We start from the raw sequence: 21453 nt of genomic DNA, 5'->3' as shown, positions 1-21453 counted from the left end.
GACCTTCCTGTCACTGCAAAACTCACTTATGTACGTGCATTTGATAATTAAATGATGTTGCAAAACTTTGTCCACGACCAGAAGCCATTGCTGTTTTTCGGTCCCTGCCAGTCAACTGTTTCCGATTCCTTGCCCTTTTTCAGGATCATCGCCTTTGCATAGACACCAATTATGCCCGGCCATTCCGCAGAGTCACGTACCCGAACCGCACAGATTCCCCCGCATTTAATCAATCTAAGTGATGTCCAGTGGTTAGCACAATCCGCTGAGCAGATTTTCAGACTTTCATAGTAGTGCGATGAAAAGCCCGAAGGTATGCTGTGGTTTTGGATCTGATTTGGGGATTACTAACCACGCCGCAAGCTGTGCAACAAGCTAATGGCAATTATTTAATGGTACTCAAAATGTAAACTCTCTTTTCTGGGTATTTTTATTTGTTATTACACTTTATTCATTATTTTTTGTACAGTTATTGGAATTTGTTTTATCATTTTCCAGTTTACACTTGCTCTTTCAATTTATATCAGGAACTGCAAATAATGTTGTTTAATGAAATTACGAAATGCTTTAAATGCATAAGACATAAACCCATAATTAATATTAAAATAGCCTAGCATTACGATTTGCAAAGCAAAATATTAACAGGCATACATGTCGTATGAGTAATTTTTCAAAAGATTGAAGTTCTTGGAGCCTCGAATGCATTTTCAGCTCAAAAATAATCATTTTATTAAATTATTGAAAAATAAATACAAAATAACATTAGAGATGCTGCTAGGACCTTATCTGGCATACATGTCGTATGAGTAATTTTAAAAATGTTAATTTTACCTGCAGTACATTTTCAGCTCGAAAATAATCTTTTTTTTTAATAACACTAATTATAATAAATACAATATAACAATGGAGGTGTTGCTAGGACCAAGAACTCTTAGTTAAATTTGAAATCTTTTGTTGGCGCTAAAATTCCGCCTACTCTGTTTGTTTCACTTCAGCTGATTCCACTTGCCCTCTGGCCTGCGGATCCCTTCTCCTTTTGCGCGCCGTACCATTGCCATTATTTTGGGCTTGGATTCAGAGCGCATGCCTTTGTTTACCTTCCATATCGGGCATTCTACCGATTTGCCGCCACTGTGGGTGGAACGCATTCACCTTGAACAATGAACCTGTGGATCGCAATCGAATACAACCGAATTTAACCTCTGGCAGCAGCTGTTGACACTACTCATTATGAGTGTGTAGTAAGAGCATTTGCGAAATCCGCGTGGAGACGCATCTGCAAGTTATAAAATGTACAAACAAAGGCCCCACATACCGATATACGAATATATATATAGATAGATAGAGTCGGGCCCGCACACCCGCTTTTGCACGCTCCGCTATATCTATGTCTGTGTCTATAAGGCTACCATAAAAGTCTTAATTTAGATTTCCTGAGTACCCGCGAAATCGTTTATGTTTTCATTTGGAAATTCGTCGTAAAAATCTTGTCTTTCTGGACCCCCTTAAAAAAAATACGCAGTGCTCTTATCTCAACGGAGCGGAGTTAGACGCGGCTTAATTAAACATTGTTCTTGGAATTAACAGGGCTTCGCACTGAGGCGCACGAGGGGCATTTGAATATTCAAATTTCGAGTGTTTGCACAATTGTTTAAATACCAGAGAGCAGGAACGGAACGCAGTGGGCACAGGATTATTTTGAAAGTCGCGTGTTTGCATGCCCGCCAACTTGGGATCCACACAAAACAGTTCACTGGAAAAAAAGAAGCGATAAACGAATAACCCAGTGACAGATACTACGGACCACTTCGGCCACTTCGACTCTCCGGCCGTCGTTGTCAGCTTTTCAGTTTTCCGCTTTCAGTTTTCCTCAAGCGCTCAACCGAGGCGGTTGTCTGTCGGTCCGCAGGAGCCCATCGAATACCGCGTGGGTCTTGGGGTCTTCAATCATCCGAATCCGAATCGGAATCCGTAAACGCGAACCGGAATATCCAAGAGCGATTGATCAGCCGCCGGCTTACCTGACCGATAACGTGTGACTGAAGAGTGTTCGTCACGCGGCTAAAAATACAAAGGCAGAAAAAAAAAGAAAAGAAACACGAATATAAAATATCAAATAATATACAATGAAAGTGAGTGAGTGGCTGCAGCTGCATTTGTAGTGCACTTATAGAGTATCCAATTAAATGGGACTCGGGCTCCTCAGACAGCAGTAATAATAAAAAAATTCCTACCTAACTTGGGCAATAAAAATAATAACAGCACTGTGTCAATAAAACAATGCGGAATGTTTTGATATGAAAGCGGAGGACTGTGGAGGAAAGCGATTGCATTAAGTAAGTAAACAGTGCGCTGAGGACCCTTCCCGCCGAAGGACCCTTATAAAGGGTTTGCCTCTTGCCAGAACCCCTTCACCTTCACCCAATTCAGGTGGTGGAGTGACGTTTCCATAGATCAAAAGGAGGACCAAGGAGCAAGGACCAAGGACCGGGTAATGGATAAATGCTTTCACGCTAAACACCTCGATGGCACTGCCAAATAAAGAGGACAAATAAGTGTCTGACAGTCTCGATAAATAGTGGCTTCTATTGGCTGACTGGGTGTTTGACGTCAGCGGGGGTCCTTTATCCACCCTCTTGCCTCCCTCCCACCCGTTTATTTGCCGAATGCAAATGAAATATTATTTCACATGCACATTACACACACATTACACATACGCCATGTTGGCCGCAAATTGCAACAAATGTTCAACGGAAGTGGGATGCTGGCTGTGCTGTGGGCGGTCGAATGAATTTTGACGGAACTCAGCTTTCTTTTTTCTTCTCTCCCCTTGATAGTAACAAAAAACGGAAAATCACATTCCAAACACACACATTCCGAAAAAGTCAAAAGCTCTTTCTTGCCAAAGTCATTTCAGCTGGCCTTGCAATTGTCACACTTGAAGTGCCCTTCTGGCATTTCCGAAAAATATCTCTTAATAACGCGAATGAAATGGTGCTTGGTCAATTAAAGCGGAATAAGGTGAAGGCCGCCAGCTGCCAAGTGCTGGAAAATCTCTAAAAAATAGGCAATGATGGGGCAGCATAAATATGTACGTAAATATGTAGGCCAGCGATGCCAATTTGTTTTCACTTTCCGGTCAAAGTTGTCCTTTTTTAATTGGCCAGGGCCATCAAAGGTTATAAAATATCCTTAAAATGGGAAAACTTTATTTTAACACATTTTAATGGAAAATTTTAAATTGTCCTATAAACAGGAGGACGAAATGCTTTGAATTATTTAGCAATTAGTAATTAATATTATATTTCATTAGGATTGTTACAAATTACAAATAATTTTTCCTTTCTTCTTTTCAACTTATCTCTAAGATCTGTTTAATTTATTTTAAATGCTATTATTATTTTGCATTTATAATTTTTTGAATTAATTAACAAAATAATAACTTATAAGTTCCTAAAAGCCTATACAAATATTTAATTAAGACAACTACAAATTCCAAACATTTTTTCCCTGTTCAAAGGCTCTTCTTGCGAATTTATTCCTAAGATCTGTTTATTTTTTTTAAGCGGCTAATACTTTGCATTTTATTATGAACTCGAAAAAATAAAAGTTTTGAATTTATTAGCAGTAACTTATAAATTTCGGATAGCTTTTAGAATAATAATCATTAAGAAAATTACAAAATGAAAATAATTTTTCCCTGCTCTTCTTACGAATTTATTCCTAAGATCTGTTTAACTTTTGGTTAAAAGCGCATAGTTGCCAGCACTGATATATACAAAGTGCCCTCCGCTTGATTTCCATTGTTTATTGGCCGCCGCTTGGGTTGAACTTTTAGTGTGAAATAAATCTTCCATGGACACCAACATCAATGATACAGATTTATCTAATGCCGGAGATGAGTGCCGGCCTGATTGATGACCACCCGGCCAAGAGCAGCGGAAACCCATCCCGATCTTTCAAGTTCAGCTGGCCAGGGGATGGGCTTGTATCTTGGTATCAATTAGAAATTCACAAGTTCGGTCTTTTCAACAAAGTAATTGGATTTTGGCAACTCAATTTGTAGCCTTTGAAGAAATAGTTTATTCCCTGCAGTCGCCACAAAAAGGGTAAAGCTCCAGCTGATTGCCGCCATTGTCATGGAAATGGAAATGGCAATGGCATTGGCAATGGGATTGGGAATAGAATCGGGCCAAGAACCCAGATTAGGTGGCTCTGCTCGTGCAAACTTGTCAATTGAGTTGCGAATTAGATTATCAATCAAAGTGCTCATAAAAACGCCAATGTTTATCGCGGCGGTCAATTGCTGATGGGTTTGCCGCCAAAGAAGGTTCCAGCCCCCTGATCGCCGAACCCAGGGCTTCAGCTTCTGGTTCTCGCATTCTGGCCAATGAGTTCATAAATCTATTTTCAGACCAAAGCCCCCTCGAAATACACTTGATTTCCAACGGTTCTAATTGCACACTCGAGATTGGAATTCTATAAGCTATGCGTATGTAGATATCGATATCGGTAGACCCAAATTACGGCCGAAGAAAGAGAACCTTATCTTTCGGGGATGACACATTCCATTCAGCCCGATCGATACCTTGGCCCTGACAGACAGCCGTGGGCTCTGCATCGTATCTAATTAATCAGTTTCACCTTTGAGTACGTCACTGGGCTGGGTAAATATTTACACATAAGCCGCAGCATAAAAAAGTAAAAAGTAAAAGTTCCCTTCCTGGGGCACCTCGAACCCCCGAACCAGAGTGCTATCATGTGAGCGATAAGCTCTTTTATGGCTATTCCGCGTCAGCGTTCAAAGCCTAAAAAGGAAAGGGTGAAAAAGGGTAGCCGAAATGGGGAATACCCTTCCCCAAAGCCAGGGTACTAAACACCTTTAGTTAAGAACTAAAAGATTTTGTTTAGCTAAACTAACCAAGAATACACAGAAACAAGAAAGGAAGCTAGCTTCGGCCAGCCGAAGCTTATATACCCTTGCAGATCATTCCTATTAATTAACAAATCGCAAAAATGTTCAATTTTCTAATATTTATCATTAATTTTCCGATGGTTCCTATGACAGCTATATGATATAGTCGTCCGATTTTGATCAAATTAAAATTGAAATTCGGAATTATTTAAAAAGAGTCATATCCTAGAGTAGAAGATAATACAATAAAAACCAAAGAAGCTAGAATTTATTTCCTATTACTTTTCCATTAATTTTCCGATCGTTCCTATGGCAGCTATATGATATAGTCGTCCGATTTTGATTAAATTAAAATTGAAATTCGGAAATATTTAAAAAGAGTCATATCCTAGAGTAGAAGATAATTCAATAAAAACCAAAGAAGCTAGAATTTATTTCCTATTACTTTTCCATTAATTTTCCGATCGTTCCTATGGCAGCTATATGATATAGTCGTCCGATTTCGATAAAATTAAAATTGAAATTCGGAAATATTTAAAAAGAGTCATATTCTAGAGTAGAAGATAATACAACAAAAACCAAAGAAGCTAGAATTTATTTCCTATTACTTTTCCATTAATTTTCCGATCGTTCCTATGGCAGCTATATGATATAGTAGTCCGATTTTTTAAATAATTAATTCGAAATTCAGAAATATTAAAAAAATAACATCCCCAAAAGTAGAAGGTAATATTTCAAAAAACACCGAAGTTAGAATTTTTAAAAGTTTTTTTTTTCCGATTGTTCCTATGGGAGCTATAAGATATAGTTGTCCGATCCGGTCGGCTCCGACATATATACTACCTGCAATAGAAAGAAGACTTTTGGGAAAGTTTCATCCCGATAGCTCAAAAACTGAGAGACTAGTTTGCGTAGAAACAGACAGACGGACAGACGGACAGACGGACAGACGGTCAGACGGACAGACGGACAGACGGACAGACGGACATGGCTAGATCGACTCGTCTAGTGATGCTGATCAAGAATATATATACTTTATGGGGTCGGAAACGTCTCCTTCACTGCGTTGCAAACTTCTGACTGAAATCATAATACCCTCTGCAAGGGTATAAAAATGTGACAAAATGTCAAATCGAAAAGTGCTGTTTCTTTTATTTTTTCAAGATTAAGTTTTGTCATATCATTTTTACATGGGTAAAGATTGTTTTAATCTTATTTTAGAGTACTTTTAAAAAAAAAAAATACTAAATTTGGTACCTACAAATAGTTTATTTATAAATTAAATGCAATTTTATGAAATTTATATGCAATATGCAATATGCAATTCTATGAAATTGATTTGATAAAATATTAAATGTTAAGCTATCATCATTTTGAATTTACTTCGAAAGGGAGAAATAGTGTCCTTGCAAAATTGTTGGCTTTAGATATTTTAATTAAAAATTATTTAGACGTTTTTCAAATCTCTTTCTAAATGTAATGTTTTTGAATATTAGAAAAGCAACCCTCCATTAAAGGCTAAAATTGAATGTTTGTTAAACGGCTCATTACTTAAGGGAAAGTAAGCAAGCATACACTAATTAAAAGTTAGTTTAAAAGGTTGTGGTTACACGGAATACATTATTTTTCAACCCGCCTTCTCGGGATTCTGGCAGCCCTTCTTGTGTTATCGTTGAGCAGAAGTCTTAAGCTAATATTCCTACCATCCCACACAGAGATTTGAATATGCAAATTGTTTAGCTGAATTATTCCCTTTTTGCCGGGAAATGCGTTTGCCTGCGGCTTGATTCCGATTCCCATTACCATTCCGATTTCGACTCCGATTTCCACATCTGTTTATTTCTCGCCTTCGCCTTCGCCACCTAGTCTATTGCGATATCAGTTTTAATTTGGTTATCGCACCCACACCGAGGCATTCCCGCATTTGCCCATTGCTCACAAGGAGTCGCAATCAGCAGCGGCGCACACTATCGGACGCTAAATAAATAATGCTTAATGCCAAATTATTGTCAACAGAAGTGGCAAGAAGTGTCGAACTGCCAGCCCTTGCCATTCGGTCTGCATTTTCGCACTCAGTACTCAGCTCTCAGTCAACCGTCATCCGCGTCGCTCGACGTTTATTCCGGCAATATTCCGTCGATATTCCGACAAAATTCCGCCGGAATATACATAGCAATAGCAATAGCTACACCTATTGGCGTACATAATTTGAGCGGAAATCTAATAGAGCGCTCGTCGAGTATCAATCTTATCGCCCAAGTGCACGTGGAGGGTCTGCCAGTTGTGGGAATAGTGAAGTGTGAATGGTGGAAAAGTTTCGGTGATGAAAAGCCCAATCCGACAGACGAGTGACAATCATTTTCGGAAATGGTACGGGTATCCCAAAAATAGTATACCCAGCCAGTGAAAACTGTAAATAATCGGCAAAAGAAACTACAAACTAGGGTAAAATCTTCGAGTTTAGGGTTTGCCTAAAATGAATTATTAAGAACTGGAGCAAAGAATCAAATATATTAAATATTTTAAAATTTGCATTTTTCCCAACACTGAATACCCAATCATTAAATTTACTTTACGCTTAAATGAGCTTGTTTAATTGTTTAAATTCCACAAAATAAAATGTTGAATTTATTGTTAATAAATTTCGATATATTTCCACAACATTTTGCAACTATTTTTACTTTGTATAAAACTTATTGCACTTGTGGCATAGATATCAATATTATTAGAACTAGAATTTTTAGGAATTTTGCTGCAAAGTTTTTCACTTTAACACACTTTTGTTAATGCCAATATTATTGTTAATTCAAATACGTAAATTTTCGCCAAAGCCCTTTGTTTACTCTGAGCAAATAAATATTTTTATACCCGTTACTCGTAGAGTAAAAGGGTATATTGTATTCGTGCAAAAGTATGTAACAGGTAGAAGGAAGCGTTTCCGACCCCATAAAGTATATATATTCTTGATCAGGATCACTAGCCGAGTCGATCTAGCCATGTCCGTCTGTCCGTCTGTCCGTCTGTCTGTCTGTCCGTCTGTCCGTATGAACGCTGAGATCTCGGAAACTATAGAAGCTAGAAGATTGGCATTTTGCATGCAGATTCTAGGAATTCCTACGCAGCGCAAGTTTGTTTCAAAATGGTGCCACGCCCCCTCTAACGCCCACCATCGCTTATATACGATTTTAAAAATTTTAATATTTTGGAAAAGTAAAAATGCAGTTTTATTGTGTTTATCAATACCTATCGAAATGTAGAAGAAATTTTTCAAATCGGACCATTCGTTAAAAAGTTATGCGTGATCAACGTTTTCTATCTCTATCTCCATCTCCCTCGCACTCCCTTTACCTGAGTAACGGGTATCTGATAGTCGGGGCATCCGACTATAACGTTCCCTCTTGTTTTAACTTTAATTCTATTAGATAAACTCGTTTTGATTAACTGCGGTACAAAAGTCAAGCGCATTCGTGTATGTGTTTAATTTAGTCACAAATTTCAATTTATTTATTGCATTTACAATTGCATTTATTTAGCACAGAAAAAAAGGCGAAATGAAATAAAACATTTCTTAAGAATTTAAATGACCCTTTGACTACTTTTCACTTCAATTACAAAGGCGAGCAAATTCAATGCAGCTTCAGCTCGAGATTCACCAGATTAATTGCAAATTGAATTGACAGTTTTCACGAATGCGATTGAAAACGAAATTCAGTGAAATCAATTTAATATCGGAAATTGTCACAAGAGAAAATCAGATAATGTATGAAAATTAAAATAAGAACAAGAGAGAACGTTATAGTCGGGTGCCCCGACTATCAGATACCCGTTACTCAGGTAAAGGGAGTGCGAGGGAGATGGAGATAGAGATAGAAAACGTTGATCACGCATAACTTTTTAACGAATGGTCCGATTTGAAAAATTTCTTCTACATTTCGATAGGTATTGATAAACACAATAAAACTGCATTTTTACTTTTCCAAAATATTAAAATTTTTAAAATCGTATATAAGCGATTGTGGGCGTTAGAGGGGGCGTGGCACCATTTTGAAACAAACTTGCGCTGCGTAGGAACTCCTAAAATCTGCATGCAAAATGCCAATCTTTTAGCTCTTATAGTTTCTGAGATCTCAGCGTTCATACAGACAGACAGACGGACAGACGGACAGACGGACAGACAGACGGACAGACGGACAGACGGACAGACGGACAGACGGACATGGCTAGATCGACTCGGCTAGTGATCCTGATCAAGAATATATATACTTTATGGGGTCGGAAACGCTTTCTTCTCCCTGTTACATACTTTTGCACGAATACAATATACCCTTTTACTCTACGAGTAACGGGTATAATAAATATGCAAGGCATGGGATTAAAAAGGCCATACAAATGGTAAAATGACGTGTAAAAAACGCCTTTTCCCATGTTTTTATAAGCATTTCTGTGGAATACTCACTAATTCTGGCGGCACTCTCGTTTGATTACAGCTGACAATGCCAGCAGTTGAACCCAACAGATCCAGATCCTGCTCCACCAGCCACTCCAGGGATATGGAAGGACATGGAAGGGCTTAGGCGGCCTGCTGCCTACTCGATAGCGAACTCAACCGGCCGATCCATGGCTGTCAACTTGCAGCTGAATAATTTAAGCGCCATTTATCCATCGCTCATGTATGTGGCCGCCTCCTCCCTGCGGGGATTGGGAGCGGGATCTGGCGGTCTGCCGGAAAACATATCCATCGTTTACGAGGATGCGGCCAATGGGACAGGCACAGGAAGTGCTTTTCCCAATGGCACTTCGGGCGGCGCGCTGGATGCAGTGGCTCTCACCGAACCAGGACCCACGGCACCCGTGACCACATTTAATTACTACAACGAGTCGGCAGCGGCTGCCGAGTGGGCGCACTTCTACGATCTCGTCCTATCCTGGCAGGGCATAATCCTGATAGCCGTCTTCGCCACCTTCATTGTGGTCACCGTCATCGGCAACACGCTGGTGATCCTGGCCATCCTGACCACGCGCCGCCTGCGAACCATCACCAACTGCTTTGTGATGAGCCTGGCGGTGGCCGACCTCCTCGTGGGCATCTTCGTAATGCCCCCCGCCGTCGCCGTCCATCTCATAGGTAAGTGTGGGTGCAAGTGTGTGGCAGAGCCATTAAGGCATTAGGGTCCTTCTGCGAAAGGAGGCGCCATTCGCGCTCGGCGGGCTTTTCGCGTGATTACAAGATGAAGATGCCATTCCGGTAAATCCCTCAAAAAATTGCTAACAAAAGCTTGGCGCCCAGAACCCCCCAGCGTGCACCTAGAAAAATAGTTTTAAATTTGCAAGATTTAAGGAACGCTAACGATTAAATTAGTTGCAAGATGGAAAATCTAGAGATACACTTATTATTAAGCAGCTTGTTTTGGTATTTTAAATTTATGGTACAAATTATTTCTAGAAAGAGCTAAAAAATAGGATTTTAAATTTAATAATTTATTTGAAAATTTAACTTAAACATGGAAAAATATTTATTTCTAGTAAGAATTTTTTATTTTTTAAATTCTATAATTCCTAAACAAATTACGACCCCTTAGCTAATGACTATTTCCATTAGGTCAGTGGCGGATCTAGGATTTTGTTGAGGGGGTGATATCACAACATTTTTTTGTTGCATAGTGGGGGGTGATATATCACTCATATCACCCCCGTTGATCCGCAAATGCATTAGGTGGAAATCCAGGTGAATGTTTTTAGCAGATATTTCATTTTGATTTTCAGCTTAAAAATTCTTGAAAAATCAGAGTTCTGAGTGTAGCCTAACAAAGTAGCACGAACCGAAATAGGAACACGGACACGAACAGGAATTGGCGGAGGAGTGGCAGGAAAAGGGGGCGGGGCAAACGCCAGGCATATTTATGTAAATGCTCCTAGGTGGAATATGCGAGTATGTATCTCTCTCGCCTTATGGATTTGTATTCTTTGAACCGAAAGAATTTCTTTCATTTTTTGCCTTCGCTCTCGAGCAATTTCCTCAACAGAAAAAAATGGGCTAGCAGCCGAAAAAAGGCAGCATTCCCGAGCCCAAACTTTGTGGAATTCTTTAAAGGCAAACGGCATGTCGAAAGTTTGTCATAATCATCCGCACCACTGACAATCCGAAAACGGAATGAAATATGCATTCACTGTAGAAAATAGTTCCTCTTTGTAGGCTAACTCATAGAGTTGAATGGTAAAAAATATGGTAATTGATTAAACAATTTATGATTTATGCCCGACTAACTTCTGGCAGCTGCCCTTTGAACAGTTTTTAAATACGCTTTTTGCACTAACTTTGGTCAAACGTTTTTCTCTGTGGACATTCCTTTTGAATCTCAGTCATAATTACTCATGCCCTTAGGTTTCTTCAAGGTAAACAATTTACTGAGCCCCACATTCTTTTTGTATATTTTTCCAAGCATTCATTATAAAGTTAGGTCATAATGTACCCAAGGCCAGTATTAATAGTTTGCCATTAAAGCATGAGTAAATTAAAGTTTGGATAGGTACTAAAAGCACTGCTAAATAGAAGTCGGAAAGATTTAATTTAAAAACTGTGTAAAAGGAAATCATCGAATTTAATGTAATTAAAATATAACTATATTGTAGTTAATTTATATAATTTATTTAAAATAATTTTTACGAAAATAGAAAGATATAATTGTAATCAAAATCATTAAAATATTAGACTACCATATTGTTGAGTTTGTAATACGAAATTACAAAAGATTTTCAATTTTCGCATTTAACTTCCAATTTGGTGCCCAAACTGTTTCAATCCAAGACCTCTGAGCTAAAACAATGGCCTAAACTGCATCCTTATATTGGACCAAGCCAAGTGTGTTGGCCCACAGGCAATCTCCGTCTAATGAGCTAGCTCCTTGGTCAAAAACAACTTTTCATTTGGCGCTCGGTGGCCATTGAGGGGCAGTTGATTTAAAAATTAATCGGTTGACAGGCCGCAGACGAGGAGAAACGGCTCAAAGTGGCCACAAATTCAATGGCAAGGAGCGGGCAGGAGCTGAGTTGAGGTTCCAAACGGAGTAGGTCCTTTTGGAGGTCCTGGAGTAAAACCACTAACGGGTACTATGTGCACGGGTTGCCAAAATTTGCCGAGCTGGCCGCTTTAATTGGCCTTAGGTGAGGCATTTGCTGAAAGCCGAAAGCTGAAAACACAAAATGTTGCTAATCAAATTGACTTTGGACCGGAATTTTAAGTTGCTGCCCGCTCCTCGCTCCTCGTTCCGGCTGGCGAAAGTTTTTAATTTGGAATCTTGATTGCAGGCTCGTGGCAACTGGGCTGGGTGCTCTGCGACATTTGGATCTCCCTCGACGTGCTCCTCTGCACGGCCTCGATTCTCAGCCTGTGCGCCATCAGTGTGGACAGGTGAGAAGCGCCGCCCCATATATTCCACCTGAGTGTTCCCCGAATCGTAAATCTTTGCATTTCCCATCCATCCGACAGATATTTGGCCGTGACCAGGCCGCTCACGTACTCCCGTAAACGGCGCTCGAAACGATTGGCCCTCATCATGATACTAATCGTCTGGCTGCTGGCCCTGGCCATCACCTGTCCCCCCATCCTGGGATGGTAAGTGCACTGCGAGAATTTAAATATAAGAAGAGCACCTGGGAAAGAGGCTAAGAATGACACAGAAAGGCAATTTCCAATTAATGCTTGAAAATGATCGATATTTTCGATATTTTGATTTTTCGGTGTTTTGAAGAGAAAATAAAATGTAATACCGAGAAACTGTCGATATTTTTACAAGATCCATTTTTAATTCACAAATCACAACGGTTTTAAATCACTATAGTAGTAGGATAGTAGTCTTCCTGAAAGAATTACTTTCGTGTTTAAAATATATTGGTGTTTAGACATTTAATCTGACAAAAAGCTCACTAATTTGAATAGCACCTCCCAGATTCTTAGAGATTTATTCACCTAACAAAGAATCAACAAAACTAAAAATAAATCTTACAGAATTTCTTCTTCAACTGTCAATGACAGTTTTTTAAGACAAATTTTTAAAAAAATAATTTCAAATAATTTAAACTAATTAATAATCGTCTTGTATTTCTTAATGTCCTCTAAGGGTTTCCAACATAATATCGTTCTTTGCAATTCCAAATAATATACATTTGCTCTACGTCCATTTAAAGTATTTAAAGTCTACTTCTAGCCATTCTGGTAACACAAATTTTGTCAAGTGCATGTAAATTAATTAAAATAAAATTCAAGACTCCTGGCAAACTGACTCCGGAGTCCAGAGTCCGGACTCCTTACTCTCAACTGAACAAACGAATATAATTAGGTGGCAATTGTCTTGTGTCCTGTGAGGCAACAGCGAGAAGGGGGGAATAATTGAGAACTTCCTGCATTAGTGGACCCGGCGGCCAATTAATTGTAGCCTGCTCATTTCCATTTCCTGCAGGTACGAGCCGGGACGAAGGGACCTGCGGGAGTGCCGGTACAACCAAAACGAGGGCTACGTCATCTTCTCGGCCATGGGCTCCTTCTTCATACCGATGGCAGTCATGATTTATGTGTATGCAAGAATTTCCTGTGTCATTGCATCCAGGCACGACAATATGACCGACATAAGTGTTCACAACAAGGTAAGCTCCATCGCAGCCATCTAGGAACAACAACCAGGCAACAACCCAGCCCCCTGCAAACATTCCCACGCCCAAAGCCAACAAAGTGCACAAATACCGAATACGGAATACGAAATAGGGAAACCACTGCAGCTCCAGCTGAGCTGCCCAGCCCCCAAAGTCATCTCTATTCCGGCTTAAAGGCCACTCCACGTACGGCACAAACTGCGGCACGTTTGCTTCATAATTCCCGAGCCCCAGGAGCTTACACAGATTTAAATACCATACCCTGGCATTAAAGGGTCTATAGTGGCCAACTTCCGTTTGTCCGGTTCAGTGGCCGCTATAAAACAAGTTGTTCACTCCAACTTTGGCAGGCCTTGTAGCTGATATAATGAGTTTTCAACTGCCCTTTCTTCAAGAGGGGGCCTCTTAGACCCTTCAGCCAAGGGATTAGTTAGAAGATGATATAAGGCCTACACAGAAAAAAAAATGGACAAAAGATTGATATGTGCAGGTTAATTGACTATAAGATCTAACTTGATCTTATTATTTTGATATGAACAAAGATTATTTTTACCTCATTTTACAATATGTGTTCAAAAAATACTAAATACTTTAAAAAGTATTTTTAAAACTTTTATGAAATGATAAAAAATTAAGTTGAAATTTTTGAATCATAAGTTTCACATTAATCAAATCGGTTTTTCATTGATATGAAATTTCAAATTTCAAATTTCAAATCAAATTTTTTTCTGTCTAGCAAACTGCAATGTATCCTTCCTTAAAGGTCAGGCCTACTTTTTCATTACTTTCATTAATTTACTAAACAAAATCCCAGGGTAATCTCTCCGTCGACCGTTTAAAGTCCTTTAAACTCCTCTCTAAACAGTTAGCATTAAACATTTCGAAAATGGCATGTAAATAGGTATGCACAATGTACACATGCCTGTTGTGCAACTAGAAATAAGCTTAAAATTCACTTGCACTGAATTAAAGCTAAGCGATTTAATGTTCAGTCTAAAATGCAGCTTTAAATTCACAGAGATTATATCATCATGCAGAGCATAGAATAGAACTGGGTGTTGATATTAGAATGTGTTTATCCCCAAAGCAGTTTAAGATTCCTTGAGCTTCGGCTTTTCCCCACTTTTGCACACTTTCATCTCTAACCGCTTTTACCGCCCATTGACTTCGCTTTAGTTATTTATCATCCACATTGACTTAACCGCCTTGTGCACTTTGCGTGTCTAGAAATTCAAGCGCTACACGGCGGCGGACGTGGAGAACGAGCTGTCGGAGCAGGAGCAGCACAGCTCGGTGGGCCAGCGGCAGAGGCAGGCCACCTCGAGGACCTTCTCCAACCAGACGATAGCCAAGGAGCTGCACGACATGATGCTGAGCGACAGCGACAATTGTGCAACAGTGGGTGGAGCAGCAGGAGGAGGAGTAACTACCTCCACTGGAGGCTCAAACACCGGCACCCACTGTCAATCCCTGCTGGCCCTGCCTTCCGGCGGCGGAGGAGGAGCCTCATCGGTGGGCTGTGCCAAGAACGGGTGCTACGAACTCACACGACCTTCCTCGCTGAAGCGCACTTCCACCGCCTCGACGACCATTACCACAATGACCAGTGGCATGGGCCCGGGCAGCAGTCTCCTGGACGCCCAGTGGCAGTCCCAGCCGCCGGGTCACAATCAGCCACCGCGCCCCCACAGCTTTAGGCACTCGCACGGGGAGCGGGACAGGGATCGGAGGAGCCATCACCATCATCCCCATTATCATCACCAGACGAGCGGAGTGACCGCCACTTCGAGCAGCGGTGGAACAGGAAATGCCAACGCCAACACCAACAGCAAATCGCTGTCCAATCGGATTACGTCGCTGAAGAAGGAGAACAAGACCACGCAGACTTTGAGCATTGTGGTGGGCGGCTTCATCGCCTGCTGGCTGCCCTTCTTCGTCAACTATCTGATCACCCCGTTCCTGGCCGAGCACCAGGCCAGCCAAATGCTGGCCAAGGCCCTCACCTGGCTGGGATGGTTCAATAGCGCCATCAACCCGTTCATCTACGCCTTCTACAGCGTCGACTTCCGGGCGGCCTTCTGGCGCCTCACCTGCAAGCGCTTCTTCAGCGCCGGCCAGAAGCCGCAGTTTCCCACGAACACCATGTCCATCAGGCGATAAAGGGAAAAAAACCCTCTCAACACAACCACACAGCCATTCGAGCCCTGAACAAATTGCCCGCGCATAACACATATTATTAACTTATTCATTAACTTTAGGTGTGGTCCGTAATTGCACCACCAGTCAGTCAGTCAGTCAGTCAGTCCATGTGTAATTGTTCTCTAGTTTCTCGTTTAATTTATTTCATCGTCAGGGTTTGCTTCCGATTCTGGATCATTTTGCCACTTAAGAGTCGACCCTCGCCCACATGGGATAGTTCCACTGGTTTCCGTTGACCTTTCAGAAATGCCACACCATCCATAACTTCTCGGGGGGAAACACTGCAAAACTTAAGTATAGACTTCCTTAAGATTCAAGTAATGGGGAAATATTTAAAAATTTGCATTTATTTAATTCAGAAAAGTATTGATCTTGTATTAATCCTTTTTATTTATTTGTAGGCCTATTTTATTATTCAAAAATTTCAAGTAATTTCTTTTATTAACTAAGTTTTTACTTAAAACCAAAGATCAAAAGTTTTCCAATGAAAAGTTTTGTTAGAAAAACCTCAAATATTGAGTTATGGTACCTTATTTCCTATAACTCACAAAATTGACTAAGCTTAAGGAGTTCCACTGCATAAACATTGCAATACATATATGCGACTGCAGGCCACGATTTCAAGGTATTTTTGCTGGAGGAATTTTGCATGCGGAACCGGTGGAAAATCTGATACGCGGCAGCACGTATCGATTTAGTAATTTCCGCGCGACTTTTCCGCTCAGCGGGCGGCGCCTCTAAAATGGCAACATTTGCCTTGGATGTTGGCTTTTTGCTGGGGCGCCAAGACAGCCCGACTTGGCCAATGGCACAGACAGTTTAGATGGATGAGAAAACTTGTTTATATGGGTGACTCTCACCGCCCACCGAAATAGCGCACTTTGCTTATACTCTAAAATTCAGCCGCGTGCTTGCGGGGGCGGTTACCTTTTCGGCGGTGGTGACCCCGACCGACCCTGTCCGAGTGAGTTCCGCATTCCCTTTGGCCATTTACGATGCAATTCGTCCCCCAATCTCACATGAATTTAGTGCAGGCGTATATATATCATAGCTGATATCAGGGCTCCATAAACCATAAGCTGTAAATCGGAGATACGAGTTGATTGATTAACATGAACAGAAACTGAAATCAGTGGAAACCTCATGGTGGGTGGATCAAGTCGAGAATTAGCTTTAATCAGCTTTATCGGAATGCCAGTTAAAAAAAAAAAAAACAGTTACTGTGATTTAGTTTATAGTTGAAGTCGGCTGGAACTTCAAGTGTTTTCCTTTAGTGTTAAACGTAAAAAAAGAACGAGTGTGTGATTGCAAATGTATGTGCGAATGAGGTATAATACCGTATAATTTAAGGCATAATTTATTCAGGCCATCATCAGCAGCTTAGCTAACCCAAAGTAGGACTAAATTTCGTGTTGTACCAAGCAATCTACATTTTTAAACTCCATCCATTGCCGGCGGTGGTGTGAAGTCGAGTCATAAACGCAATCAAGCAATGCTACACCATAGAGATTAAGTCAAACGAACGCTCATCAGTATACAGTGTAGCCCATCACCCGTCAGTACCTTCAATCCTTCTGAGTTCTGAATTTCTGAATTTTAGCTCTCACATGTCAGGCCAAACAAGTCAAACAGATGCTCCGGGAGAAAGGGATTGGGCTTCCGATTCCGAGCCGTCGAAAAAAGCAAACACGGCGGATGGAGCTCATCATCATCGCCATCCTATGCCCGTCTATCATCTCGCATCTGCAACTCTCACCCATTCCGCCTGATACCGATATCATACACTCAGAAAATGAATCGCCCTGAATTTTAGAAAATCGCCTATGGATTTGCTTCACTGGCGATTTTTTTCTTTAAAATAAAAAAATTTTCTACTGGTAAAGAAAATTTTCTTCCAATTAATCAAAATTCATTAAATTCAAGAAATATTCCAGAAATATAGAAAAAAATCGCCAGTAAAGCAAATCCATAGGCGATTTTCTAAAATTTTTTTTTGAGTGTAGACACACATAATCCGCATAATCTGCATACTAGTCTATATATATTAATAGTCGTATGTGCGAACAGAACATTTTTTGGAAACGAACAAACAAATAAATAGACAATTTGAAAAGACAAACGTTCCCGAAACGAGTAAGAGATTGTTTTGTTTTCTTTTGTTGTTATTTAAGCACTCCGGCACTTTAAGGTGCCGGATGGAGGGGAATGGACTAGGAGAGCCCGAAACAATGGTTAGTGCGGGTAACGTGAATTATTGATCAGTCTCAAAATTGAATTCGCAACTGCAGATATGCTGTTCTGTACTCCCCCGTCCCTATATGTACAGTAGTACCTACAGTATGTGTGGGTGTACTTCTTGTGTGTATTTATATTTAACCAGGAGCCAGTCAGTCGACGAATTCGAGGGAAAACCCCGGATAAAAAGGAAATACACCAAGCTGCACGGTCGGAGAGCAAAGTTGTGTTTGGTGCGGAAAATAACCATAAATACGGAGAGCTAACCCCGCTATAACGTCATGAATATTTCATTGTAGCTGCTGCCACATCCCAATCGCAAACTCAAACTCAAACCCAAACCCAAACCCAAAAACCCGATGTACCCACATTTCTCCCTCGGGAAGAGGGGGGAGATTCAGCTGAGCATCCTCTAAATGGAGTTTTAAGGCTCTAATTGAGCCTGAGCCCGAGACCAAGTTGGATAACATTAATTGATCGGCTGAGCAGGCAACCAAGTTCCCCGAAAATTCATCCAATTGCTATGCTGAGTGGGCGGCACTTCAAGAGACTCATTCGGCCCGGAAAACAACTTGGCGACGCAAACAAAAGAAGCCGAAATAAAACCAAAGTTCATTCGAAAAACATTTGCAGGGCATTTGTCATGAGAGGTTGCAAACTTTGCAAAGCCTGTCCCAAGCACTTGTTAAATGCTCGAAAATATCGATGTGTATTTTTGTGTCGGTACTTCTGGTTTTAACTGTTTTTGTTGTTCATAGCCCACAAATGCTGCGATGACATAACCGAAAATCTTGGGCCAACAAACAACATTAGCCTAAGCACCCTGTCAGCAGGCGGCTGAAAATAGGATGACAGGATGGCAGTCAACTCTTCCCAAAGTCCTGGTCCTCTTCCTGCTTTTCCTCCTGCTGCTCTCACCTGAAACCGCGGCCATTTAATTTAACACATTATGCGATATCAGCCAACAAAGCGTCGGAAAGGTAAGAAGGGTTCCCAACGAAACCAGAAAAAATTAATTTACAGGCGAGTGATGCGACTTAAGTATACCATTTATTCGGAACAAATGGTGCAATTTATTAAGAGTTATCGGAATGGTTCGAAAAATATTCAATTATTTTCAAAAATTGGATTACATGGATACTTTACTGCTACAACTTTATTTTGCCAATAAACCTAAGAATGGGAACGACAGCTTTAATTAATGAATTATAATTCATAATAAATAATTATTTATTGCTGCAGGTTATTTAAATTAACTATAATTTTAAGTTAATACAATAATAATAATAATAGTTTACTAAAATGCATAAAAATTGGTATTAAATATTTTAATTTTTTTTAAATTTTTAAATAAAATAAATTTAAAAAAAGTTGTTCAAGTACATTATTCTAAACATGTGGAGCGAATCCATATTTAATTAAATCCCTTAATAACAATGTTCGGTTACAATTTTTTATTTTTGTCTTAAATAAAACAAATAAATACGCTGTTCAACTAAATTATTCAAATCATGTGTATCGAATCCATATTTACTTACCTCCATTAGTAATAATTTTCATTGCATATTCAAAAAACATTCTTTTCCGACTTAGTGACCTATCCAGGAGTACAAGATACCCTGTATTTTCTACAAGTACCGACTATAAACAAGAGAGAACGCTATAGTCGGGTTGTTGTCCCGACTATCTAATACCCGTCACTCAGCTAAAGGGAGTGCGAGGGAGATAGATATATGTTGACAATTTATAAAGCGTATAACTTTTTAATGAATGGTCCGATTTGAAAAATGTCTTCTACATTTCGATAGGTATAAAGATACACAACAAAATTGCATTTATACTTCTCGGAAATCTTTAAAGATGTGGGCGCAGGACCCATTTTAAAATCGTTAGTGGGCGATTGTGGGCGTTAGAGGGGGCGTGGCGCTCGGCTAAAATAAACTTGCGCTGCGTAGGAAGCCAAAGAATATGTGTGGGAAATCTCAACCTTCTAGCTTTTGTAGTTTCTGAGATCTCAGCGTTCATACAGACGGACAGACAGACAGACGGACAGACGGACAGACGGACAGACGGACAGACGGACATGGCTAGATCGACACGGCTAGTGATCCTGATCAAGAATATATATACTTTATGGGGTCGGAAACGCTTCCTTCTAGCTGTTACATACTTTTGCACGAATCTAGTATACCCTTTTACTCTACGAGTAACGGGTATAAAAAGCCAAATTTACGGAACGGCGTACAGAGTACCGAGTTTTCAGGCCGTTGACAGGGGGCATTAAGGGAGACCGTTTCCGCTGAGCTCGACTCGAAAGTGAAATGTGACAGCGCAATGTGTTGCAATTCATTAGAGAGCGGGTGGATGGCCCCTTGGAACCCCGAACCCCAAGCCCCCAACTCTTCCCATCCTGTCATGCTTTTATATTAGTCACATGTGTGGGCGGTCCGCATTGTGCGAGTGGGTGGGCCTCGACCTGGTCCTCTTGCTGGGTATATGTAATTATGATGACCGCATATTTTTTTCACGCCTTATTTCCAGCTAAATTAATGTAACGCCACCATCCAAAGCAGCTGGGTAGCTGGGTAAAGTCGTATTGCGAAGCCATATTCCGGGGCTCGCTGATTCAGCGTTTCTTTTGCTTCCGTCCTCTTGGCCGTAAACAACTTAGTGGCGGCCACCGGGTTACCACTTCCAATAATAAATCACAAAAAAAATGAAGTCAAGGCTGCGCTGGAAAGTGCGCTATGTGCTACTCCCCCATTATCCCCCCATTTTGCCCAATAAATTAAGAGACCTCTCCTCGAGTTCGGCTGGGCTTTTATCACTACGAACTGCGGCATGCAGTTTAGACATTGAAATACTTAAAGATACTTATCACTAGAAGGATATAAATGGGGTGCAGCAGCCACTGGCTTTTTAATTTTCTTTCCAGAGATTATTTGGTAAATCCCTAAACTGCAGAGAAAAAATTTGAAATAAATAAAAAAAAACCCCCTTATGTTTATAGCGGTTTTACTTGGCAAATCTGTTCATGTGTCGCAGGGAACACGTACTAGCTTCATTTTGAACGAAAAGACGTGTTCAGAAAATTGTCCATAAAACTTTTGTGTGACAATTTATAGGTGAATGGCGAAACCACCGCTGTGAGTTGTGGGCATATTTTATATTTTTGGCATATTACCTAACTTCTAGACACCACCCCTCGCTTTTTCCCAGCATAATAAAACTGCCTTCGTGTTGAAACTTAAAGTTTATTACTAGAACTCTTTCGGCTGGCCGATAGGTCCATTTTACAGAGATCCATTCCAAGTGAACATTTATAAAGTACATACATAGTTATATGGTTACAAGTAGGGTACATATATGTATAATACAACTATACAAATTAGTTGGGCTAAAAAGCTTAACGAGTCTAGAGAGTGGACAAAGGGGTTTTAGAGGGTGTGTTGTCTAGA

At 40.4% G+C, this 21453-nt stretch overlaps 1 protein-coding gene across 2 annotated transcripts; it reads left to right on the top strand.

The window, feature by feature from the left end:
- The first annotated feature begins 1841 nt into the window (after positions 1-1841).
- Positions 1842-16149, top strand: TyrR (Tyramine receptor). 2 transcript variants are annotated; one of them, XM_070216871.1, is made up of 6 exons: positions 1842-2336; positions 9403-10040; positions 12221-12323; positions 12402-12527; positions 13372-13555; positions 14789-16149. In XM_070216871.1, the coding sequence occupies exons 2-6, from the start codon at positions 9476-9478 to the stop codon at positions 15719-15721; spliced, it is 1911 nt and encodes a 636-aa protein (XP_070072972.1). In that variant the 5' UTR covers positions 1842-2336; positions 9403-9475; the 3' UTR covers positions 15722-16149. The 2 variants fall into 2 exon arrangements, with proteins under 2 accessions (XP_070072972.1, XP_017014413.2); XM_017158924.3 differs by having other exon boundaries at positions 1842-2491.
- Positions 16150-21453: the final 5304 nt, after the last annotated feature.

The sequence above is a fragment of the Drosophila takahashii genome, chromosome 3R (assembly GCF_030179915.1).
Source record: "Drosophila takahashii strain IR98-3 E-12201 chromosome 3R, DtakHiC1v2, whole genome shotgun sequence".
NCBI lineage: Eukaryota > Metazoa > Arthropoda > Insecta > Diptera > Drosophilidae > Drosophila > Drosophila takahashii.
Note: the sequence above shows the minus strand (reverse complement) of the source record. Positions and strands in the feature narration are given on the sequence as shown.